The sequence below is a fragment of the Salvelinus alpinus genome, chromosome 28, assembly GCF_045679555.1.
Source record: "Salvelinus alpinus chromosome 28, SLU_Salpinus.1, whole genome shotgun sequence".
In the NCBI taxonomy this organism is placed as follows: Eukaryota; Metazoa; Chordata; class Actinopteri; order Salmoniformes; family Salmonidae; genus Salvelinus; species Salvelinus alpinus.
Window position 1 is genome coordinate 34,297,663 of NC_092113.1, and position 27,828 is coordinate 34,325,490.

A 27,828-nucleotide genomic window follows, 5' to 3' on the forward strand; every position below is an offset into this window, starting at 1 on the left:
TCGGGGGCAAACAATTTAAAACTTCTTTGGGATCGGTGTCCCTTCCACGGGATGGTTGAGCTAACATAGGCTAATGCGAATAGCATGAGGTTGTAAGTAACAAGAAAATGGATACGGCTAATGGCTGTATCCAGGCACTCCACAATGCATTGTGCGTAAAAACATCCCTATTTTGGCCATATACCACAAACTCTTGGGCCTTATTGCTTAAATATATATTATGTTATATTACATCTACAATACATTGATGTGTAAATAAGGTGAAGATGGTGTACTCACAGTTAGAAGGTATGTGTATGGCTCCTTGGCTGAGCTGGGGGGCGTGGGATAGGAGAAGAGAGAAGAGTGGGAGGAGGAGGATAGGGTGGTGGAGGAGAGGGGGGCGTCGCCCCCTACTGCCAACCTGATGTTGCTGAGTGTGAGGCATTGCTCACTGTCCCATCAAAGTCCCACCTGCTCAACACACACGTGAAACGCACACAGAGGGCAATCTGCACACACTCCTGCCGAGCGAGCTTGTGTCTCTCTCTCTCTGTTATCACGCCCGGTGTTCCGCCAGAGTTTCTCTTCCTTTTCTTCTACCTTTTTCTCCTGGCTTCCTTTGGCTCTCAGCCTCTCTCTCTTTTTTCTCTCTTTTTCGCTCAGGTCCACGCCCTCCTGCAGTCTTCCCTAAAAGAAGGGGGAGAAGGGAGGGAGGTGGGGAGAAGAGAGGGAGGGGCACGGGGGCCTGTGTCAGAATAAGAGAGAAATGACCCTGCACCATGTGGTCAGGGCTAGATAGAGCCAGGAACACACACACACCCAGTAGCATGTTCAGTCCTAGTTTAAAGACAACTGGCAGGAAAACAGCACATTAAGGTAATGACATAGATTTTTTTATTGATGTAGTTCTGTCCTTGAGCTGCTCTTGTCTATTAATGTTCTGTTTCATGTTTTGTGTGGACCCCAGGAAGAGTAGCTGCTGCTTTTGCAACAGCTAATGGGGATCCTAATAAAATCCCCCAAAAATACAAGTGTCCATTATGGAAGGACCAATCAGATAAGCAGATGGAGTCAACACCGCAACAAGAGGGTGAACTAACAGACCATATGGAGCATAGACAACAGAGTTAGATAGATGAAGTGATGAAGTGACGAGGTGACGAGGTGACGACGTGACGCGGTGACGAGGTGACGAAGTGACGATGAGGTGATGAAATTATGATGAGGTGATGAGGTGATGAGGAGATTAAGCGATGAAGTGACGAGGTGATGAAGTGACGAGGAGATTAAGTGATGCAGTGATGAGGTGATGAAGTGATGAGGTGATGAAGTGATGAGGTGATGAAGTTACGAGGTGATGAAGTTACGAGGTGATGAAGTTACAAGGTGATGAGGTGATGAAGTGATGAGGAGATTAAGTGATGAAGTGACGAGGTGATGAAGTGACGAGGTGATGAAGTTACGAGGTGATGAAGTGATGAGGTGATGAAGTTACGAGGTGACGAGGTGATGAAGTGATGAGATGATGAAGTGACGAGGTGATGAAGTTACGAGGTGATGAAGTGACAAGGTGAAGTGACAAGGTGATGAAGTGACAAGGTGATGAAGTGACGAGGTGATGAAGTTACGAGGTGATGAAGTTACGAGGTGATGAAGTTACGAGGTGATGAAGTTACGAGGTGATGAAGTTACGAGGTGATGAAGTTACGAGGTGATGAAGTGATGAGGAGATTAAGCGATGAAGTGACGAGGTGATGAAGTTACGAGGTGATGAAGTGACAAGGTGATGAAGTGACGAGGTGATGAAGTGACGAGGTGATGAAGTGACGAGGTGATGAAGTTACGAGGTGATGAAGTTACGAGGTGATGAAGTTACGAGGTGATGAAGTTACGAGGTGATGAAGTTACGAGGTGATGAAGTGATGAGGAGATTAAGCGATGAAGTGACGAGGTGATGAAGTGACGAGGTGACGAGGTGATGAAGTGACGAGGTGACAAAGTGATGAAGTGACGAGGTGATGAAGTGACGAGGTGATGAAGTGATGAGGAGATTAAGTGACGAAGTGACGAGGTGACGAAGTGACGAGGTGACGAAGTGACGAGGTGATGAAGTGACAAGGTGATGAAGTGACGAGGTGATGAAGTTACGAGGTGATGAAGTTACGAGGTGATGAAGTGACAAGGTGATGAAGTTACGAGGTGATGAAGTTACGAGGTGATGAAGTTACGAGGTGATGAAGTGATGAAGTGATGAGGAGATTAAGCGATGAAGTGACGAGGTGATGAAGTGACAAGGTGATGAAGTGACGAGGTGATGAAGTGACGAGGTGATGAAGTGACGAGGTGATGAAGTGACGAGGTGATGAAGTTACGAGGTGATGAAGTGACGAGGTGATGAAGTGACAAGGTGATGAAGTGACAAGGTGATGAAGTGACGAAGTGATGAAGTTACGAGGTGATGAAGTTACGAGGTGATGAAGTTACGAGGTGATGAAGTGACGAGGTGATGAAGTGACGAGGTGATGAAGTGACGAGGTGATGAAGTGATGAGGAGATTAAGCGATGAAGTGACGAGGTGATGAAGTGACGAGGTGATGAAGTGACAAGGTGATGAAGTGACAAGGTGATGAAGTGACGAGGTGATGAAGTTACGAGGTGATGAAGTTACGAGGTGATGAAGTTACGAGGTGATGAAGTTACGAGGTGATGAAGTGATGAGGAGATTAAGCGATGAAGTGACGAGGTGATGAAGTGACGAGGTGACAAAGTGATGAGGTGACGAGGTGATGAAGTGACGAGGTGATGAAGTGACGAGGTGATGAAGTGATGAGGAGATTAAGTGATGAAGTGACGAGGTGACGAAGTGACGAGGTGATGAAGTGACGAGGTGATGAAGTGACGAGGTGACGAGGTGACGAAGTGGCGAAGTGACGAGGTGACGAAGTGACGAGATGATGAAGTGACGAGGTGATGAAGTGACGAGGTGATGAAGTGATGAAGTCCCATGTAGATCAGTTGGTAGAGCATGGCGCTTGCCACGCCAGGGTTGTGGGCTCGTTTCCCACGGAAGAACAGTATGAAAAAAGTGTGAAAATGTATGCTCTCTCTACTGTAAGTCACTCTGGATAAGAGTGTCTGCTAAACTATGCTCTTAAATAAGTGATGAAGTGTCACATCAGATAAAATACAGAACACAAATAGATAAATAAAAGGACATTTGTAATTTGATAAAGTGGTGGAGCAACTCAATTGAACGCAAGTGGCTAGGCTACTTCTGTTGTTGTGTGGTAATAAGCATGTCGTAAGAGAAGAGGAGAGAGAAGGAGAGAAAGGAGAGGGGAAAAGGTGTAGGGTGGTAAAGAGAGGCAGAGAGGAAAGGAGAGAGGGATGGAGAGAGGAAGTGAAGGAAAAGAGGAGAGGGGGGAGACGAGAGAGAAAGAGAGATGGCAACCCTGTCTCATGAGGGAGAGGAGAGGGGGAGATTATAGGGGGAAGGAATTCTCTTTTTAAAATAAATACAAAAATGAATGGAATGGTATCAATCAAACAAGTTAGAAAATGATCCAACACATGGTTTCTATGTATTCCATTCCAGTCATTAAAATCAGCCTGTCCTCCCACCTCCCACCATTCTTCTGATGCTGAACCTATTCAACAATATCTGGCAACAGAAGAAATACATTACCATTCAAGGATTCCAAGCACAAAGACAATATATTTAAATCAACTGAGAAAGAATGGATTCAACCATATCTGGCAAGGGGAATAGAGAGAGAGAAAATGATTCAGGACTTCCAACTCCAAACACTGAGAGAATACATCTAAATCAACGGAGAAAGGCTGTGGGATGAGATTGAACAGGGAACAACAATTAGAAGAAGTGAAGCACACCCAATAAGCCAGAGCAAACTAACAACATTAGGTTAAATGGTCCATTAGATTCAAGTCACTTCGCCTGACAGCGCTACCGCACAACGACCATGGAAAGACAGAGGGGGGTAGAGGAGAGGAGGGGTGTGTGTTGGGGTGGGGGTGTGATGGAAGATGACAGCTGTGACGGTAATTCCTCCCTCCACGTAATGACACACCAGCTCTCCCAATCAATGTGTCACCTCTCTCTGCTGTCATCTTCACACACACACACACACACACACACACACACACACACACACACACACACACACACACACACACACACACACACACACACACACACACACACACTGTGTGATATTAGTACTGGCTGTTTAGACCGTCTTTTATAGGGGTGCCTGGGGGCCCAATTACCAGACGGGCCAGGGCAACTGGGCTGGCCAATAGCAAAATTGTATGTGTGTGTTCTTGCGAGCATGTAGGGGTCTGTGGCGGCTTTTTAACAAATGCCATTAGCACAGGATGAATGGAGCAGAGCTGGAACTGTCGTGGGTATTAGTACAGACACACATTCAGAGACACAGACACACAGCTACACACACACACACACACAGACACACAGACAGACAGATAGACACACACACAGACAGACACACAGACAGACACACAGCTACACAGACACACAGACAGACAGACAGACACACACACAGACAGACACACAGACAGACACACAGCTACACAGCTACACAGACAGACAGACACACAGACAGACACACAGACAGACACACAGACAGACAGACACACAGACAGACAGCTAATGTGATGAGGGGGCTTGGTGGAGCCCAACCTGATTAATGCCACCGACAAACTGCACACAACTGGGCCAGGAAACCTAATTACAAATGTAACCCTAATACACATAAGCACACACACACACTGACCCACCTCTGTCAGTCCCAGTCTCCTCTCTGCAGCTGGCGCTGATCCAATCTCGGCCCTGTTACCTGCCTTCTTGGCTCAGGGCAGAGGTCAGCAGACACACCAGACACTACAGCCAGGGGACCTATGGCCTTATGTACAACCTAGACATGTCAGGGCCCTCTACAGCCATGTCTCAGGGATAACAACGGGTTATCTGATCTGGTGGTGGCATCCAAATTCATTCAATCAGCCAACTGAAAAAGTCTATCAGAAGTGGAATATGAAGTGATATATATAAAGAGAGAGGGGGGTGAGTGGGGGGTGAGTGAAAGACTGGGAGAAAGAGTGAGGGAGAGAGAGAGAGAGAGAGAGAGAGAGAGAGAGAGAGAGAGAGAGAGAGAGGGGGAGAGAGAGAGAGAGGGAGAGAGAGAGAGAGGGGGGGAGAGAGAGAGAGAGGGAGCGAGAGAGAGAGGGGGGAGAGAGAGAGAGAGAGAGAGAGAGGGGGAGAGAGAGAAAGAAAGAAAGAAGGAAAGAGAGAGAGAGAGGGGGAGAGAGAGAGGGGGGAGAGAGAGAAAGAAAGAAAGAAGGAAAGAGAGAGAGAGAGGGGGGAGAGAGAGAGGGGGGAGAGAGAGAGAGAGAGGGGGGAGAGAGAAAGAAAGAAAGAAAGAAAGAAAGAAGGAAAGAGAGAGAGAGAGGGGGAGAGGGGGAGAGAGAAAGAAAGAAAGAAAGAAGGAGAGAGAGAGAAAGAGAGGGGGGAGAGAGAAAGAAAGAAAGAAAGAAAGAAGGAGAGAGAGAGAAAGAGAGGGGGGAGAGAGAAAGAAAGAAAGAAGGAAAGAGAGAGAGAGAGAGAGAGAGAGAGAGAGAGGGGGGAGAGAGAAAGAAAGAAAGAAAGAAAGAAAGAAAGAAAGAAAGAAAGAAAGAAAGAAAGAAAGAAAGAAAGAAAGAAAGAAAGAAAGAAAGAAAGAAAGAAAGAAGGAAAGAGAGAAGGGGGGCAGGTGGAATCAGAAGAGGAAGATGTAGGTAGTGTGTATTGGAGTTGAGCAACAACTGTCTTCTAGAGTCAAACTGGTTACAAGCTGCGGACCGCTCTGAATCAATCAACGAGGCAACACCCCAAAAAATCAACATAAATCCGTATAGTGTGACTTGCTACCTTGATAAATAATTGATGTGGTGCATTGAAACATTTTGCTAGAGGGGAGGGGACAACACAAAAACTAAATGCCGAAGCAAGAGAAAATGTATAGGTTTCTACATGTTATCTGTATATAGAATTTTCTATTGTGTTATTGACTGTACGTTTGTTTATGTGTAACTCTGTGTTGTTGTTTTTGTCGCACTGCTTTGCTTTATCTTGGCCAGGTCGCAGTTGTAAATGAGAACTTGTTCTCAACTGGCCTACCTGGTTAAATAAAGGTGAAATAAAAATAAAGTTATTTAGCAGATGCTCTCATCCAGAGTGACTTACAGTCAGCACATTGAACTAAGGTAGGTAAAGTCAACCACATATCACAGTCATTGCAAGTAAAGCCTTCTTCAAAAGTTCATCTATCTGAAAAATCTATAGCTGTTTATATTGCTTGTAACATTTATTGTGGCTGTCTCTGGTTGCATCCAGCTCCTGTCTGTCTGAATATCTGTTCACTCTCTCATCTATTAGATATGAAAGGCCTCTGCTAGCACACAAAAACTAACTGCCAAAGCAAGACAGACTATATAGGCTATTTGATGCAATATTGCTTTTTATGTTTAATTGCAGCTCTGGCTCCAGTGGCATCTCTCTCCTGCCTGTTCACTCGTGTCATCCATTAGATCTGAAATGGCTGGGTGTGTTGTTGGCCTGTCAATGGGCTCTCTGGGTATTGAAGTGGTATTGATGGCCGAGAAGCATGTTCAACAGCCACTCTTATGAAAGACAGGAAGGAGGGAGGGAGGGAGGGAGGATGGTTTTAGGGCAGGAAACAACACAGGATGGGACCATTTGAGTCCATCATATTCTGTGTATTACAGCAATAACACATTCTACGATACAAAAGCTCAGCATCTTCAAATGACTGGAAATGTTTCATAGTTGAGATAACATTTTTTTTGCTCCACAATATTGAAGTTCTGCCCTGGCTTATTTGTTACCGGCAGAAAAGCTGTTGCTACGGTAATACTGTGCCAGATATCATTACTAAACTCAGGTAACCTATTTCAACAAAGAACTTAAATGCCATATTGTAAAAAATAGACTTTGTTATTGTATTCCACCTGTGTGAAGATGTGTAGTGAGAGGAGGGGGAGATTAAATAAATGAATACATGCAAAGAGGGAAAATCAAACAGCGAAAGAGACCGAGAGGACAGTGTGAAGAAGAGATTTAGAATGAGAGAGAAAGAGAGAGATGGACAGTAAACATGTTTCACTCAACAGAAGATGAGAGGAGTGAGGGATGGAGGAATAGGGGGATTACGGGGTCAACTGACTGGAAAAAATAGGAGAGGAAGAGTATGGACACGGGACAGAGAGGGGGGGAGAAACAGAAAGAGACTGAGGTAGAGAGACAGAGAAGGGAGGGAAATTCATTATGAATGTGGGTGAATTCGTAGCAAATTGTACCCTGACAGAGTGAGAGAAAAGGAGAGAGAGAAAGAGAAAGGTGCAGTGTATTGCAGATAGCTACTTCTGCCCATTAATGGAAATCAATTACAGTAAGGTGCTTAATTGTTACCCAGAAATATTTGATATTGATATAAAAATGAATGCATTGGGCCTTTAGTGGATCATTCTTCAAGATGTTCAAACGTTAGATGACCAGCAGGGTTAAATAATAATCACAGTGGTTGTAGAGGGTGCAACAGGTCAGCACCTCAGGAGTAAATGTCAGTGGGCTTTTCAAATATGGCTGCATCCCTATTACCTTTATAGTACACTACTTTTGACCAGGGCCAACAGTAGTGCACTATGTAGGGAATAGTGTGCCTTTTGGAACGTATCCTATCTGTGCTTCAGTATTATAATAAAACCTGCCAAAAAGAGATGAGTGCCTATTTTCTGGTCTCCTTTTAATCAATATTCCTCTGCTCTTCTCTTCTCCTCCTCCTTTCCCACTATCAACCCCCCTTTTCAATTCCCCCTTCCTTCCTCAATCCCTCCTTTCTCCATCTATATTCAACCCTGCTCTGATCTGACCCTTCAATTTAATATACTCCTCTGTCCATATTGCCTTGGACAAAAGAGCGTCTGCTAAATGACTTAAATGTAAATGTAAATGTAAAAGGCAAATAACAGATTCATTCAAAATCATCCAACTTTATTGGAAATGGGTTTTCTTTACGGCATAAAGACCAAAACTAAGTTCTCTCTAATATGCCTGTGGTTTCCACTGCATTTAAAAATATATCTCTCCATATGCCTCTGGATTTAAAAATATATCTCTCCATATGTCTCTGGATTTTAAAATATATATCTCCATATGTCTCTGGATTTTAAAATATATATCTCTCCATATGTCTCTGGATTTTAAAATATATATCTCTCCATATGCCTCTGGATTTTAAAATATATATCTCTCCATATGCCTCTGGATTTTAAAATATATCTCTCCATATGCCTCTGGATTTTAAAATATATCTCTCCATATGCCTCTGGATTTTAAAATATATCTCTCCATATGCCTCTGGATTTTAAAATATATCTCTCCATATGCCTCTGGATTTTAAAATATATCTCTCCATATGCCTCTGGATTTTAAAAGATATACAGTATATGCTATATAACATGTGGCTGAAGAACAGCAGGGGGTGACCATTACGTTTTAAATCAAAGGTTACAAGAAAAGAAAAACACACCAATGCTCCTTATTGGAAACATCACTGCACTCTATACTCCTCTGTAAACTGGTCATCTCTGTTTACCCATCGCAAGACCCACTGGTTGATGCTTATTTATAAAACCCTCTTAGGCCTCACTCCCCGCTATCTGAGATATCTACTGCAGCCCTCATCCTCCACATACAACACCTGTTCTGTCAGTCACATTCTGTTAAAGGTCCCCAAAGCACACACGTCCCTGGGTCGCTCCTCTTTTCAGTTCGCTGCAGCTAGCGACTGGAACGAGCTGCAACAAACACTCAAACTGGACAGTTTTATCTCAATCTCTCCATTCAAAGACTCAATCATGGACACTCTTACTGACAGTTGTGGCTGCTTTGCGTGATGTGTTGTTGTCTCTACCTTCTTGCCCTTTGTGCTGTTGTCTGTGCCCAATAATGTTTGTACCAAGTTTTGTGCTGCTACCATGTTGTGTTGCTACCATGTTGTTGTTATGTTGTGTTGCTACCATGTTGTTGTTATGTTGTGTTGCTACCATGCTGTGTTGTCATGTGTTGCTGCCTTGCTATGTTGTTGTCTTAGGTCTGTCTTTATGTAGTGTTGTGTTGTCTCTCTTGTCGTGATGTGTGTTTTGTCCTATATTTATATATTTAAAAAAATATCCCAGCCCCTGTCCCCGCAGGAGGCCTTGTGACATTTGATAGGCCGTCATTGTAAATAAGAATTTGTTCTTAACTGACTTGCCTAGTTAAATAAAGGTTAAATAAATATATATTTTTTTTAATTCAACTCTAATTTACATCCTATAGAGCAAAATTTTTATGGCATGTTCTGCTTATCAATGTGAGAGACCCAGACTTGGTCTCAACCTTTAGGTCTTTATTGAAGACTCATCTCTTCAGTAGGTCCTATGATTGAGTGTAGTCTGGCCCAGGAGTGTGAAGGTGAACAGAAAGGCACTGGACCGCCCTGCTGTCTCTGCCTGACCGGTTCCCCTCTCTCCACTGGGATTCTCTGACTCTATTACGGGGCCTGAGTCACTGGCTTACTGGTGCTCTTCCATGCCGTCCCTAGGAGGGGTGAGTCACTGGCTTACTGGTGCTCTTCCATGCCGTCCCTAGGAGGGGTGAGTCACTGGCTTACTGGTGCTCTTCCATGCCGTCCCTAGGAGGGGTGCGTCACTTGAGTGGGTTGAGTCACTGACGTGATCTTCCTGACCGGGTTGGCGCCCCCTCGGGCTCGTGCCGTGGAGGAGCTCTTCGTGGGCTGTTATCAACCGTGTCTCAAGGTAGTAGGTTGGTGGTCTGTTGATATCCCTTTAGTGGTGTGGGGGCTGTGCTTTGGCAAAGTGGGTGGGGTTATATCCTGCCTGGTTGGCCCTGTCCGGGGGCTAGGGTCAGTCTGTTATATCTGGTGTAATTCTCCTGTCTTATCTGGTGTTCTGTGTGAATTTAAGTATGCTCCCCTCCCGGAGGACCTGAGCCCTTGGACCATGCCTCAGGACTACCTGGCCTAATGACTCCTGGCTGTCCCCAGTCCACCTGGTCGTGCTGCTGCACCAGTTTGAACTATTCTGCCTGTGGCTAGTGAACCTTGACTTGTTCACTGGACGTGCTGCCGTGTCCCGGACCTGATGTTTTCATCTCTCTCTACCACACCTGCTGTCTCCACCTCTGAACGCTCGTCTATGAAAAGCCAACTGACATTTACTCTTGAGGTACTGACCTGTTGCACCCTCGACAACCACTGTGATTATTATTTGACCCTGCTTGTCATCTATGAACGTTTGAACATCTTGAAGAGCAATCTGGCCTTAAATGGCCATGTTCTGTTATAATCTCCACCCGGCACAGCCAGAAGAGGACTGGCCACCCCTCAGAACCTGGTTCCTCTCTAGGTTTCCTCCTAGGTTCCTGCCTTTCTAGGGGGGTTTTCCTAGCCACTGTGCTTCTACACCTGCATTGCTTGCTGTTTGCGGTTTTAGGCTGGGTTTCTGTACAGCACTTTGGGACATCTGCTGATGTAAAAAGGGCTTTATAAATACATTTGATTGATATAGAAGCTTATCTACAAATAGGCAGACCAACAGTGTTGCAGATAGAAATAACACATCTATAAGCTTAACACATTCAGTTGGCATTCCAGTCACTGCTGTTAGATGTCAAACATGGTGATTATATACAGATTCCCTCCTCTCTCTCTCTCTCTCTCGTCGGAGTGCATGCTGGGAGTGAGTCGTCAAGCAGGAGTGATTGTGAGAGCGACTGGAATTCTTTTCACTCTATTGGGTTTTGGTATGTATATATATATATATATATTGATTAGTTTAGTTGTTTTAAGGGTATCTTGTCTAACTATCACTAAGCACGTATAGGGGTGGTGGGATCGTTGAGGTTGTTTTTCGCGAGGGCACAACCAGCGGGTGGGGCAGGTTGCAATGGCCACTCGCGGAAGTTTGGAGTTTGAAAAACTTAGTCGGCGGCATGGAGTAAAGATTCCTGCTGCGGCCGGGTGCTCAGTGGAAGAATGTAGCTTGGCTGTGGGTGCTATCATTGGGTATGATAGCATCAAATCAGCCTCAAGGATGAATAGCGCTGTAGTGATATTCTTAGATTCCATTGAAAAGGTGAATAAGATGGTTGAGAGGGGTGTTGTGTTGCGGGAGACACAGACGCCGGTATTTCCGCTTATGAATCCGGCGAAAAAAGTTATACTTTCTAACGTGCCACCATTTGTTAGAGATGAAGTGTTGGAGCGAGAGTTATCTCGTCATGGTCAAATCGTATCTACAATAAAGAAGGTTCTTTTTGGATGCAAATCTCCGTTGCTGAAACATGTCGTGTCTCATAGGAGACAAGTGCATATGATCTTAAAAAAGGACGTTGATGAACTGAATTTAGCATTCAGTTTTAAGATTGATGGATTTGATTATGTCTTCTACGCTTCTACTGAATCAATGAAATGCTTTGGCTGTGGAAGAGAGGGGCATTTGGTGCGTAGTTGTCCCGAGAATGAGCGCGCAGAGCCCGGTAGTAGCTCTAGTGCTGGTGCAGCTAACGCATCACCGCGAAGGGATGAACATGCTAAGGGTGCAGGGGAAGGGAGAAGGTGGGCAGATGTGGTTGGAAAAGTAGGAGAGGAAGGCATTGTGGATAAGGGGGCAATTGTGGTAGATCAGAACAAAGAGGGAGGGGAAACAGTCGGTGAGATTGCGGGGTAAAGAGGAGATTGAAATAACGGAAAAGGAAGCAGCTGTTTTCAAAGTACCGAGGAGTAAGAGGAAGAATTTAAGGGGTGGTGAAGGGTCTAATTCTAAGAGGAAGGTAGAGATTGATAAATCAGTTGAGGATGAACAGGTTGTAGAGATGGTGGAGTTTTCTTCTGGAGAGGATAGCGAGAGTGAGTCATCTGACGCGTCACAACAAAATAGCGAGATAAATGGGGTGGAAGGGAGGTATGGGATTAAGAAGGTACGTCAATTTCTGAAGTTGACAAAAGGGAAGAAATATATGCAGGATTACAATATAACTGATTTTTTCCCTGAAAGTGAATTGTTTATTGAATCAGCAAAGTCTCTGATGTCAAAAATTACAGGGGGAGGTTTGACAAGCCCTGAAATTGCTAGACTCAAGAAAGTGGTCACGAGAGTGATAAGTGATGTAAATTCTAAAGAAAATGAAAGAGTTCAGTTGCAGCTTTAACTCTGTAAAGAGATGTGGTGTCTGTATCTTCCTCTGTATATTTTTTTCATCCATGAGCAGTTTTAAGATTTCTTCTTTAAACGTAAATGGGGCAAGAGATGGTAAAAAAAGAGCCATAGTGTATGAGTTAATTAGGGGAAAGGGAAGTGACATAAATTTTCTACAAGAAACGCATAGTAATTTGGAAAATGAAGTTGTGGCAACAGGAGTGGGGGGGGACAGTGGTGTGTAGTCATAAAAACTCAAAAAGTGGGGGTGTGGCTATCTTGTTCTCAAAAGGGGTTTTGCCGTTGTCATATGAGGTTGAAGAGGTAGTTGAGGGGAGGTTATTAAAAGTCAGAGCAAGGTATGAAAACATCACTATGTGTCTGATAAATGTATATGCCCCAGTGGTGACAGTTGAGAGGGTATGTTTTTTAGAGACATTATCAAATACCATTGAGAAATGTAACAATGAAGATTATTTATTTATTGCTGGGGATTTTAACTGCACAGTCAGCGATTTAGATAGAAATCACCAAGAACCTCATATAGCCTCAAGGACTTTTTTAAAACGCCTCATTGTAACACATGAACTGTGTGATATTTGGCGGAGTCAACATGGAGGCACAAGGCAGTACACCTGGGCGCATGTGAGAGAGAACACCATCTCTATGGCCAGGTTAGATAGGTTTTATTGTTTTGAGCATCAATCTCAGGTCTGTAAATCAAGTGTGATAACCCCAGTGGGATTTTCTGATCATTGTTTAATAACAGAGGTGGTGTTAATTAACGATGTAAAACCCAAAAGCGCATACTGGCATTTTAATATAACTTTATTGAGTGATGCTCACTTCAGGAAATGTTTTAGTTTTTTCTGGGAGAGGTGGAGGTCTCAAAAGGCCAGTTTTGTATCCCTTCAACAGTGGTGGGATATAGGGAAAATCCAGATTCAACAATTCTGTAATCAATACACGAGGAATGTCACCAAGGATATCACCAGATCAATGAAAGCCCTAGAGTTTGAAATAGTGGAACTCATGACGTTGGTTGAGACCACAGGAGATAGAGGCCATAATCAGGCCCTCAAGAGGAAAAAAGCTGCATTGGCAGACCTGCTGGGTATCAGAGCACAGGGGGCATTGGTGAGAAGTAAGTTTCAGGGAATCTCTGAAATGGATGCCTCATCCAAATTTTTCTTTGGTTTAGAGAAAAAGAATGGACAAAGAAAAATTATTCATTGTCTCAAATCAGCTGTTGGACAAGAGCTCACTAGCCCTAGTGAAATTAGAAAGAGGGCAGTAGAGTTCTATGCTGAGCTCTACAAGTGTGAGTACAAAGAGGATAAAACAGTGACACAGCAGTTCCTTGATGGGCTCCCACAGGTGGCTGCAGAAGCTCAGGTTGAGCTTGAGCAACCATTGTCTTTGCAGGAGTTATACATTGCATTAAAAGGCATGGAAAATGGAAGGGCACCAGGCATTGATGGGCTTCCCGTTGACTTTTTTAAGTCTTTTTGGGCTATGTTGGGAGAGGATTGGCTAGCAGTAGTTAATGATAGTTTAACCGGAGGGTTACTACCAATAAGCTGCAGAAGGGCTGTCCTCACCCTACTGCCCAAAAAGGGTGACCCTAGGGAGGTGAAGAACTGGAGGCCGGTGGCTTTATTGTGCACTGATTATAAGATCTTGTCAAAGTCTTTGTCCAACAGACTGAGGGAGGTGATGGGGCAAATCATACATACGGACCAGTCCTACTGTGTTCCTGGCAGGCAGATAGGGGATAACATTTCTCTAATTCGTGATTTTTTGGACGTCTCTAGGGCTATTGGGTTGGATGCTGGTCTAATTTCAATTGATCAGGAAAAGGCATTTGACCGAGTTGAACATCAATATTTATGGCACACGTTTGAGGCGTTTGGGTTCAGCTCTGGTTTTATTGCCATGATAAAGGTGATATATGGTGACATTGAAAGTGTATTGAAAGTTAACGGTGGTTTGAGTGCTCCTTTTAAAGTGTGTAGAGGTATTAGGCAGGGATGTTCTTTGTCAGGAATGTTATATGCCATTGCTATAGAATAGCATTAGAAGTCGCATTGAAGGGGTGTACCTTTCAGAGGATATTCCTCCTATTCGTCTCTCAGCCTATGCTGATGATGTAGTTGTTTTAGTGAAAAATCAAGCGGAGGTGGATAGTTTGAGTCTAATGGTTGATCGTTTTAGGGGAATATCCTCTGCAAAGGTAAATTGGGAAAAGAGTTGTGCTTTACAGATTGGAGAATGGTCTGGAGGGATCATGGCTTTGCCAGGGGGGCTGGAATGGTGTAAGGGAGGTTTTAAGTATCTTGGAGTGTACCTAGGAGATGAGGGGACTATGGAAAAAAATTGGATTGGGGTGGTTGAAATGGTGGAAGGGAGGATGAGGAGATGGCGTTGGTTGCTATCTCGTATGTCATATAGGGGGCGCACTATTATAGTTAACAATGTGATTGCCTCTGCACTGTGGCATCGGTTGTCAGTTTTAGAACCACCATCTGGCCTTCTGGCTAAGATACAGGCAATTATTGTGGATTTCTTTTGGGATAAATATCACTGGGTTCCACAAAGTGTTTTGTATTTGTCAAAAGAGGAGGGGGGACAAGGTCTTGTACATCTTGCTAGTAGGGCTGCTGCTTTCCGGTTTCAGTTTATTCAAAGGTTGCTTTATGGACCGGAAAATGTGGTGTGGAGAGGGGTGGCAGGTCTTGTATTACAGCGGGTTGGAGGATTAGGTTTAAAGAAGGCTTTATTTCTGGCTGATAGTAGACAGATTTCTAGGGAGGGAGTACCTCCGTTTTACAGAGGTCTTCTCAGAGTGTGGAGCATAATGAAGGTGCTCAGTGCATTGGCTGTTGGAGGAACCTCTGGTGTATGGGGCAAGACTGGATTGTACAACTGCAGCTGTTCCACATTTCTCCAAGATTCTGGTGAAGGGCAAAATCATCACCTTAAAACAGTTAATGGCCATGGCTGGGCCCGCCTTAATGGATGGAAGACGGGTGGCTGAACATTTGGTGGTGAGGTCGGAAAGGATTGTCGGACAAATGCTGGGAAGCTGCAGGAAGGCTCTGTCAGCGGAAGAGTGGGGTATGCTTAGCCACAAGAAGAAGGTACAAGATGAAGACGTCTCATTTCCAAGACTAGGGATTACACCAAATATCCCAGAGTCAGAAAGAAAGGCGTTATTGCTGGATTTGAGAGGGTTGGAGGAGGTGGGTTTGGATGAGGTGAATGGGAAGGACTTGTATAGGGGGTGTGTCAAGGTGTTGAATAAAGATAAATTGAAAAATAGAAAAGACACTCCATGGATGGTAAAATTGGGCATTGATGACAAGGTAAAGCCAGCATGGAGAGCACTGTACAAGCCACCGTTACAAAAGGGTACTGGTGATATGCAATGGAGGGTTTTACATGGCATCATTGCAGTTAATGCTTTTGTATCTGTTATTAACTTAGATGTTAGAGATGGATGTCCTTTTTGTAATATAAGAGAAACCATTTTTCACTGTTTTATGGATTGTGAGAGGATAAAACCTCTATTGGAAATGCTGGAATCTTTGTTTAAAGCTGTAGGGGAGATTTTCAATAACACTGTTTTTATTTTGGGGTTTCAATATAGTAAGCAACAGAAAAGAAAATGTTAAATTTTATTTTGGGACAAGCTAAGATGTCAATTTTTCTGAGTAGGAAACATAAGATAGAAACGGGATATGGGCAGGGTGTAAGATGTGTTTTTAAAGGATTAGTGAAAGCAAGAATAAAAGTGGATTTTGAGTTCTTCTCAGCTGTAAAAGATCTCCCATTGTTTGAGGAGAAGTGGGCCTACGAAGGAGCGCTTTGTTTTGTAGAGGAGGGGAAATTATTTTTTGTTGATGAAATAAGTTGAATGTATATGTTCTTTTTGTATTTTTATTTTATTTATTTTGTTTAGGAATTACATTTGTTGTTTCATTTCTGAAAAGGCAGTGTGTCATTATTTATGTTAACACTTGAGTATAAAATAAAGGTTTTATAAAAACTCAAAAAACTCTCTCGTGTTAAGGTTAAGGGCTAAGATAGGTGTTATAAAAAGCTGGAGAAAATAAAGGTTGTCAGGGGGAACCTACTACCACCTTCTCCATCCATGTTGCCATGACAACACTCTCCACATAACAGCATCAGCACCCCCCCCTCCTAACTACACATACACATTCTGTTATTCATACACACGTGTGGACAACCATATGCTCCCTCCCGGTTAGCGGTTATCACTCAGTCACATGCATGCTGACAAACACTCACACACACAGTCTCATACACAAACACACACACATCTATGCACACACGCATGCAGACACACACTCACACAGTGTCTTACAGACGCACACGCCGAGAGGGAGAGAGGTAGAGATAACAACGCACTCCAGTACTGCAAAAATACTCAAAGGTATTTTCTTATTTTTTTGTGAGACTTAACATTTATTGACTTTTTCTAACTTGTCTTGACTGAAAGGCAAAAGCTGTAAAGAGTGTAGAGAGACATTCCCCACGAGAGAGAGTCTCTTTTACCTCTCCCCAACTCTCTCCCCTCATCTATATGTCCCTCTCTCTCTCGCTTTCCCTTCTCTCTATCCCTCTCTCTCTCCCTCCTCTCTCCCTCCCTCCTATAGTTTATACTGTCTACACTGCGAGGTAGGAAGCTACCCGCGGCAGGGTTGTTTATTGATGTTTTCAATAGGAGGAACAGAAGAGTAGTATGAGGAGTGGACTCATTAAGAGAACAGTGGGCTTTAGAAAGGAGGATGATAGGAAGGGAAGAGGAGAAGAGGGGGCAAGAGAGAAGAGAGGAGATGGGAAGAGGAGAGTAGGTTTGTACATGTTGTGGATGGGTGGAGGAGGAGAGAAGAGGGGGATACATATTGAGCACGGCCTGATGGACAGAAGGAGAAAACACAGATCATGGAGAGATATATAGAGGAGAGAGAAAAGAGAGAGAGAAGAGAGAGAGAAGAGAGAGAGAAGAGAGAGGGAGAAGAGAGAAAGAGAGAGTGTCACGCTCGTCGTATGAACTGGAAGCATACTCGGACCAACGTGCAGCGTGATCTGGGTTCCACATCTTTATTTATTTAAAGTAAGTGAACCACATAACAAAACAATAAAGAATAACGAGATGTGACGATAATGGAGTGCTGACATACTACACAAACAATATCCCACAAAACACAGGTGGAAAAAAGCTACCTAAATATGATCCCCAATTAGAGACAACGATTACCAGCTGCCTCTAATTGGGAATCATACAAAATCACCAACATAGAAAAACAAAACTAGAACCCCACATAGAAAATATAAACTAGACTAACCCCCAGTCATGCCCTGACCTACTCTACCATAGAAAATAAGGACTCTCTATGGTCAGGATGTGACAGAGAGAGAAGAGAGCGTGAGAAAAGAGAAAGAGAGAGAGAAGAGAGAGAGAGAGACATTGGCTAGAGATCATAGATCTTCACTGTAAAGTCCATGGAGAATAAGAGCACCTCCTCCCAGCTGCCCACTGCACTGAGGCTAGGAAACACTGTCACCACCGATAAATCTACAATAATCATTTCAATAAGCATTTTTCTATGGCTGTCCATGCTTTCCACCCTCTTCCTAAAATTATCCGCCGCCATTACTAGCCTGTTCAACCTCTCTTTCATCTGAGATCCCCAAAGATTGGAAAGCTGTCGCGGTCATCCCCCTCTTCAAAGGGGGAGACACTCTTGACCCAAACTGCTACAGACCTATATCTATCCTACCCTGCCTTTCTAAAATCTTCGAAAGCCAAGTTAACAAACAGATCACCGACCATTTCGAATCCCACCGTACCTTCTCCACTATGCAATCTGGTTTCAGAGCTGGTCATGGGTGCACCTCAGCAACGCTCAAGGTCCTAAACGACATCATAACCGCCATTGATAAAAGACAGTACTGAGCAGCCGTCTTCATCGACCTGGCCAAGGCTTTCGACTCTGTCAATCACCGCATTCTTATCGGCAGACTCAATAGCCTCAAATGACTGCCTCGCCTGGTTCACCAACTACTTCTCAGATAGAGTTCAGTGTGTCAAATTGGAGGGCCTGTTGTCTGGACCTCTGGCAGTCTCTATGGGGGTGCCACAGGGTTCAATTCTCGGGCCGACTCTTTTCTCTGTATACAGCAATGATGTCGCTCTTGCTGCTGGTGATTCTCTGATCCACCTCTACACAGACAACATCATTCTGTACATCTGGCCCTTCTTTGGACACTGTTAAAAAACTTCCCAACGAGCTTCAATGCCATACAACACTCCTTCCGTGGCCTCCAACTGCTTTTAAATGCTAATAAAACTAAATACATGCTCTTCAACCGATTGCTGCCTGCACCCTCCCGCCCAACTAGCATCCCTACTCTGGACGGTTCTGACTTAGAATATGTGGACAACTACAAATACCTAGGTGTCTGGTTAGACTGTAAACTCTCCTTCCAGATTCACATTAAGCATCTCCAATCCAAAATTAAATCTAGAATCGACTTCCTAATTCACAACAAAGCCTCCTTCACTCATGCTGCCAAACATACCCTCGTAAAACTGACTATCCTACCGATCCTTGACTTCAGCGATGTCATTTACAAAATAGCCTCCAACACTCTACTCAGCAAACTGGATGTAGTCTATCACAGTGCCAACTGTTTTGTCACCAAAGCCCCATATACTACCTACCACTGCGACCTGTATGCTGTCGTTGGCTAGCCCTCGCTACATATTCGTCGCCAAACCCACTCAGGTCATTTCTAAGTCTTTGCTAAGTAAAGCCCCGCCTTATCTCAGCTCACTGGTCACCATAGCAGCACCCACCCATAGCACACGCTCCAGCGGGTATATTTCACTGGTCATCCCCAAAGCCAACACTTCCTTTGGCCGCCTTTCCTTCAAGTTTTCTGCTGCCAATGACTGGAATGAATTGCAAAAATCACTGAAGCTGGAAACTCATATCTCCCTCTCTAACTTTAAGCATCAGCTGTCAGAGCAGCTTCCCGATCACTGCAGCTGTACACAGCCAATCTGTAAATAGCACACCTCTGAGGGGTGCGTAACCGGTGGCAGGGAAGTCAGACGCAGGAGAGCAGAACTAGGTAATAGCCGGAGCAGTTTAATAGCAAAACCAACGGCATAAAAATAACAAGACATGGGTACAAAACCCGTCGCGCACCAGTCAACACGTGCACTGGCACTTACAATAAACAATCCCACACAAAGACATGGGGGGAACAGAGGGTTAAATATACAACAAGTAATTGAGAGAATTGAAACCAGGTGTGAGGAAAAACAAGACAAAACACATGGAAAATGAAAAGTGGATCGATGATGGCTAGAAGACCGGCGACACCGACCGCCAAGCACCGCCCGAACAAGGAGAGGACCCGACTTCGGCGGAAGTCGTGACACCCAACTTCCTCATCCCCATATTGTTATTTATCTTCTTGCTCTTTTGTACCCCAGTATCTCTACTTGCACATTATCATCTGCACATCTATCACTCCAGTGTTAATGCTAAATTGTAATTATTTTGCCACTATGGCCTGTTTATTGCCTTACCTACCTAATCTTATACATTTGCACACACTGTACATAGATTTTTCTATTGTGTTATTGACTACGTTTGTTTATGTGTAACTCTGTGTTGTTATTTTTGTCGCACTGCTTTGCTTTATCTTGGCCAGGTCGCAGTTGTAAATGAGAACTTGTTCTCAACTGGCCTAAACAACATCTAAACAGAAAGAAATCAACCAAGATATTTTTTACATTTATTTTTTTTAAGAAATGTAAAAATAAATCAAGAAAAATCTATAAATCATAATAGAATCATGTTTCAACTATGGGCCCATAGCAATCATTAGATTGCATAAAAGACCTGGGTTGAGTGTCATGGTGTCTATCATGTTCCCTCCATGTCTCTCTGTATCTCCATGTCACCATGTCTCTCTGTGTCTCCATGTTACCATGTCTCTCTGTGTCTCCATGTCTCTCTGTGTCTCCATGTCACCATGTCTCTCTGTGTCTCCATGTCACCATGTCTCTCTGTGTCTCCATGTCACCATGTCTCTCTGTGTCTCCATGTCACCATGTCTGTCTGTGTATCCATGTCACCATGTCTCTCTGTGTCACCATGTCCCTCTGTGTCTTCATGTCACCATGTCTCTCTGTGTCACCATGTCTCTCTGTCTCACCATGTCACCATGTCTCTGTGTTGCCACGTCTCTCTTTGTCTCCACGTCTCTCTTTGTCTCCATATCTCTGTGCTGCCATGTCTCTGTGTCTCCATGTCTCTCTGTGTCTCCATGTCTCTCTGTGTCTCCATGTCTCTCTGTGTCTCCATGTCTCTCTGTGTCTCCATGTCTCTCTGTGTCTTCATGTCTCTCTTTGTCTCCATGTCTCTCTTTGTCTCCATGTCTCTGTGTGTGTGTCTGTTTATCAGTAGATATGTTATAGTGGGTAGTGTGTCTGTGTATCAGTAGATATGTTATACTGTGTAGTGTGTCTCTGTGCATCAGTAGATATGTTATACTGTGTAGTGTGTCTCCATGTAATATAGTGTATCTTGTTCCCTAGATGTCTCTCTGTGTCGGCCTATTGTGTATCAGTAGATCAGCCATCAGTGTATCAGTCAGCAGATCAGAAAATCCTCTGGTTTTATAATCATCTGGTCAGATAATCCTCTGGTCTGATAATCCTCTGGTCTGATAATCCTCTGGTCAGATAATCCTCTGGTCAGATAATCCTCTGGTCAGATAATCCTCTGGTCGGATAATCTTCTGGTCGGATAATCCTCTGGTCTGATAATCTTCTGGTCAGATAATCCTCTGGTCAGATAATCCTCTGGTTTGATAATCCTCTGGTGTGATAATCCTCTGGTCAGATAATCGAGACTCCTACATTCTTTGATCTCTGGTAGCTTGTTAGCTGGGCTTAATTGGCTGCATTCTATTGATACCATTGTATTGATAAGATAGTTTATCTGTCTGGGCTCTAGAGTGATAATTGATCATGTGACAGGCCAAAGATTACATTTGGAGTAGTTGGCAGGGTTAGATATTCTGGATTAGATAATCACTCATTTCCCATTTTACTATAACATAAATCAGAAAATAAATTCAGTCACTAAGAACTGTTGTGCTAATTAAACATTTGGAAAAGCTTAATAAACATGCATGAAATTACTGTGATTAAATTAGCATGGGATGTGGAGTCAAAATAAAGCTGTTACCGCATCAAACAAACCAGTCATTTCCAGCCTCTTAGTAGACTAGACACACACTGCCTGTGGTTCTCGTTAGCTTGCTTCGTGACTGTCATCATCAGAGAGACACTATGGCTACGGATGTACACTGTCCCTGTAGAGCTCACTCCCTACTTACCATGGAGATAACACACACACACACACACACACACACAGACGCTGAGCGAAACATGTACACAGCCTGCACATCCAGACTAAATGGCTGCTACTATGATCCGTCAGGGAAACTAATCTACATTACCTACACTCTGAATGGGATAAAGACAATGACCCAGGAAAACTACTACAGTACATGGTATTACATGGGGAATATACAAAACTACTACTGTACATGGTATTTAATGGGGAATATACAAAACTACTACAATACATGGTATTACATGGTGAATATACAAAACTACTACAGTACATGGTATTACATGGGGAATATACAAAACTACTACAGTACATGGTATTACATGGGGAATATACAAAACTACTACAGTACATGGTATTACATGGGGAATATACAAAACTACTACAGTACATGGTATTACATGGGGAATATGCTAAACTACTACAGTACATGGTATTACATGGGGAATATACAAAACTGCTACAGTACATGGTATTACATGGGGAATATACAAAACTACTACAGTACATGGTATTACATGGGGAATATACAAAGCTACTACAGTACATGGTATTACATGGGGAATATACAAAACTACTACAGTACATGGTATTACATGGGGAATATACAAAACTACTACAGTACATGGTATTATATGGGGAATATACAAAACTACTACAGTACATGGTATTACATGGGGAATATACAAAACTACTACAGTACATGGTATTACATGGGGAATATACAAAACTACTACAGCACATGGTATTATATGGGGAATATACAACACTACTACAGCACATGGTATTACATGGGGAATATACAAAACTACTACAGTACATGGTATTACATGGGGAATACACAAAACTACTACAGCACATGGTATTACATGGGGAATATACAAAACTACTACAGTACATGGTATTACATGGGGAATACACAAAACTACTACAGTACATGGTATTACATGGGGAATATACAAAACTACTACAGCACATGGTATTACATGGGGAATATACAACATTCCATACAATAACCCAGAGATAGTAGGCCATAGAGATACACGTATGCTCTATTTAAGTCAGTGGCCCATAACGAGGCCATACAGTGACTACCAACAAGAGGTAGCGAGCGATAGGCCATTAATATGTATTGTCATATGTCAGGATGTACAGTACCGAGAGGTGGTGGCACACAGAAAATACGTCCAGTAGCCACTAACAACCCATAATTAGGCCAGGACAGAGAGTTGGTGGTGGCACAGACCAAACAGGCCTCATCATAACGTCGCCTGGGCCTTTCTCAACATTAGCCTGGGTAAATACGAGCAATCATGACATTATGAAATTAAGCATAAAACTCGTTACCAGTGACCTTCTCTCTCTCTCTCTCCCTCCCTTCCTCTTTCTCTCCCTCCCCCTCCGGTCCCTTTATCTCGCTCATCCACCCTCTCTTCTCCTCTCCTCTTCTCTCTCCCTACCTCCCTCTCTCCGCTCCACCTCCTCCCCGGTTGGAAAAAACAACTCTGTTGTTTGTCTCGTTCAGATGGTAACTATAAGACATTCAATACTGCTTTTTTATTCTGTTTCCCCCCTTGATTTTTTAAAGAGCCATTGTGGTGCTGATACACAGGGTAGGGGGTTGATCTCTGTCCATCCCTCAACGTGATAGATTATAAAGAGACTATCCAGTTGAGAAGGTGAATGCTCAGAGGACTATCCATGAGTGGAGAGCAGCTTGAGGAAGAACCAGTAGACGGTATCTGTCAGAGCAGGCCAGGGAGAATAGCTGGAATCAGCTTCCCAGTGTCGCCTGGTATCTTACAGTATTAGCAGTATTAGTACTGACATCAGCCGGTTGGACAGCACAACAACGGAAGACAAGAAATAGCCCTCAACCAACTGGACACCACAACCATATATAACACTGTCATTTACAACACCATGACAACAGCCGAATAAAACAACAGCACTCTAAGAAGCCACACACACACTAAGAAAATGTCTTAGGTAAAACTCCCATCTGATTCTGGTTCAGTTTGTATCAGCAGGAACATAACTCCATCTGATTCTGGTTCAGTTTGTATCAGCAGGAACATAACAACTCCATCTGATTCTGGTTCAGTTTGTATCAGCAGGAACATAACTCCATCTGATTCTGGTTCAGTTTATATCAGCAGGAACATAACAACTCCATCTGATTCTGGTTCAGTTTGTATCAGCAGGAACATAACAACTCCATCTGATTCTGGTTCAGTTTGTATCAGCAGGAACATAACAACTCCATCTGATTCTGGTTCAGTTTGTATCAGCAGGAACATAACTCCATCTGATTCTGGTTCAGTTTGTATCAGCAGGAACATAACAACTCCATCTGATTCTGGTTCAGTTTGTATCAGCAGGAACATAACAACTCCATCTGATTCTGGTTCAGTTTATATCAGCAGGAACATAACAACTCCATCTGATTCTGGTTCAGTTTATATCAGCAGGAACATAACTCCATCTGATTCTGGTTCAGTTTGTATCAGCAGGAACATAACTCCATCTGATTCTGGTTCAGTTTGTACCAGCAGGAACATAACAATTCCATCTGATTCTGGTTCAGTTTATATCAGCAGGAACATAACAACTCCATCTGATTCTGGTTCAGTTTGTATCAGCAGGAACATAACAACTCCATCTGATTCTGGTTCAGTTTATATCAGCAGGAACATAACTCCATCTGATTCTGGTTCAGTTTATATCAGCAGGAACATAACAACTCCATCTGATTCTGGTTCAGTTTGTATCAGCAGGAACATAACAACTCCATCTGATTCTGGTTCAGTTTGTATCAGCAGGAACATAACTCCATCTGACTCTGGTTCAGTTTGTATCAGCAGGAACATAACTCCATCTGATTCTGGTTCAGTTTGTATCAGCAGGAACATAACAACTCCATCTGATTCTGGTTCAGTTTGTATCAGCAGGAACATAACAATTCCATCTGATTCTGGTTCAGTTTGTATCAGCAGGAACATAACAACTCCATCTGATTCTGGTTCAGTTTGTATCAGCAGGAACATAACAACTCCATCTGACTCTGGTTCAGTTTGTATCAGCAGGAACATAACTCCATCTGATTCTGGTTCAGTTTGTATCAGCAGGAACATAACAACTCCATCTGATTCTGGTTCAGTTTGTATCAGCAGGAGCATCTCCATCTGATTCTGGTTCAGTTTGTATCAGCAGGAACATAACTCCATCTGATTCTGGTTCAGTTTATATCAGCAGGAACATAACAACTCCATCTGATTGTGGTTCAGTTTGTATCAGCAGGAGCATCTCCATCTGATTCTGGTTCAGTTTATATCAGCAGGAGCATCTCCATCTGATTCTGGTTCAGTTTGTATCAGCAGGAACATAACAACTCCATCTGATTCTGGTTCAGTTTATATCAGCAGGAGCATCTCCATCTGATTCTGGTTCAGTTTGTATCAGCAGGAACATAATTCCATCTGATTCTGGTTCAGTTTGTATCAGCAGGAACATAACTCCATCTGATTCTGGTTCAGTTTGTATCAGCAGGAACATAACAACTCCATCTGATTCTGGTTCAGTTTGTATCAGCAGGAACATAACAACTCCATCTGATTCTGGTTCAGTTTATATCAGCAGGAACATAGCAACTCCATCTGATTCTGGTTCAGTTTATATCAGCAGGAACATAACAACTCCATCTGATTCTGGTTCAGTTTGTATCAGCAGGAACATAACAACTCCATCTGATTCTGGTTCAGTTTGTATCAGCAGGAACATAACAACTCCATCTGATTCTGGTTCAGTTTGTATCAGCAGGAACATAACAACTCCATCTGATTCTGGTTCAGTTTGTATCAGCAGGAACATAACAACTCCATCTGATTCTGGTTCAGTTTGTATCAGCAGGAACATAACAACTCCATCTGATTCTGGTTCAGTTTATATCAGCAGGAACATAACAACTCCATCTGATTCTGGTTCAGTTTGTATCAGCAGGAACATAACAACTCCATCTGATTCTGGTTCAGTTTATATCAGCAGGAACATAACTCCATCTGATTCTGGTTCAGTTTGTATCAGCAGGAACATAACTCCATCTGATTCTGGTTCAGTTTGTATCAGCAGGAACATAACTCCATCTGATTCTGGTTCAGTTTATATCAGCAGGAACATAACAACTCCATCTGATTCTGGTTCAGTTTATATCAGCAGGAACATAACAACTCCATCTGATTCTGGTTCAGTTTGTATCAGCAGGAACATAACAACTCCATCTGATTCTGGTTCAGTTTATATCAGCAGGAACATAACAACTCCATCTGATTCTGGTTCAGTTTGTATCAGCAGGAACATAACTCCATCTGATTCTGGTTCAGTTTGTATCAGCAGGAACATAACAACTCCATCTGATTCTGGTTCAGTTTGTATCAGCAGGAACATAACAACTCCATCTGATTCACAGGGAACTTGTTCATTTTGGGTCAGATTCCGACCGTGTTAAGTGAGCGTAAATGGAACGTAATTCCATTTTTATGCACTTTTCTCTCTATGCTTATTCTGACCTTGAACTTAAGCATGAGAATAGCATGATATTCACCAGCTATTCGTTTGGGGTGGAGATTGATTAAATGAAGGTGTGTCTGCAGATGTGCCGTATTCTGACCTTGACTGAATTCCGTAATTATTCCACCACCTTTTACAAGGAAACAAGGTCTAGCAAACATACCGGTTCCAAGTGGAAAAACCATCTACTTGATTTTAAAGTAAAATTATTCTCCAAGCATTTAATGTACAACTGGATAACAGCTATTGATAAGAGCTCGGTTGGATAAGGGAATTGTAAATATAAATGACACTTGTTTTAGATGTATTTTTACCTTATTATTGTTGAAAACTAATGTGAAACCAGTCATATGGCAGAAAACTGAAGCATTTCAACATACAGTATCAACTTTCCCAGAGTCCAGTTTATGAAATGCTGTGCCACAATGTAGAATTTAAATTGTACTGCTTTTAAAAACTTACAGGGAGGGGAACTCTCGAGTGTCTTAATTATAGGCTACCCTGACTTTCTCAGTTTCCTGTTTCTATCATGTTAATATTAGTCACTATCAGTATCGACCGTCAGCAGGCCTAATAATCACACATATTACACTGCCAACTGTTAGTTCCCTTCTGTTGGTAGAGCCTACATAATCATTCCATTACTGTTAGTTCCCTTCAGTTGGTATAGCCTACATAATCATTCCATTACTGTTAGTTCCCTTCTGTTGGTATAGCCTACATAATCATTCCATTACTGTTAGTTCTCTTCTGTTGGTATAGCCTACATAATCATTCCATTACTGTTAGTTCCCTTCTGTTGGTATAGCCTACATAATCATTCCATTACTGTTAGTTCCCTTCAGTTGGTATAGCCTACATAATCATTCCATTACTGTTAGTTCCCTTCTGTTGGTATAGCCTACATAATCATTCCATTACTGTTAGTTCCCTTCAGTTGGTATAGCCTACATAATCATTCCATTACTGTTAGTTCCCTTCAGTTGGTATAGCCTACATAATCATTCCATTTAATTACACTGTTTCATTTACCTTCATTTGCTTGCTCTGTAAACGCCAACACAACGTGTGGTTGTTGCTGAGGATCATTAGTAACAGTTGATCATGTATAAAAAATGAAAGACATGTACGTAGGCTAATTAAATTGTTATGGAGCAGAGTGCAGACCAAGCCGTAACACTATGAACCCAACGTAGGTGTCACGTTCGTCGTAGTGAGGAGACCAAGGCGCAGCGTGATTAGAATACATTCTTCCTTTTAATAATGAAGAACACTTAACAAACAATACAAAATAACGTGAAGCTAAATATAACGATTGCAGACATGCAACATCACATAGACAATAACCCACAAACCAAACTGGAAAATGGCAACCTAAATAGGATCCCCAATCAGAGACAACGATAAACAGCTGCCTCTGATTGGGAACCAATCCAGGCCACCATAGACCTACATAATGCCTAGACTACACACACACACCTAGACATAGCCAAAACCCTAGACAAGACAAAAACACACA

General features: G+C 42.9%; 1 protein-coding gene across 1 annotated transcript in view; it reads right to left on the reverse strand.

The window, feature by feature from the left end:
- LOC139558022 (neural cell adhesion molecule L1-like) overlaps positions 1 to 27,828 on the reverse strand; it is a 107,826-nt gene that overhangs the window by 59,533 nt on the left and 20,465 nt on the right. The window contains exon 2 of the mRNA XM_071373432.1: positions 280 to 669. Coding sequence (XP_071229533.1) covers positions 280 to 427 — 148 coding nt within the window. The 5' untranslated portion in view covers positions 428 to 669. The remainder of the gene's footprint in view (positions 1 to 279; positions 670 to 27,828) is intronic.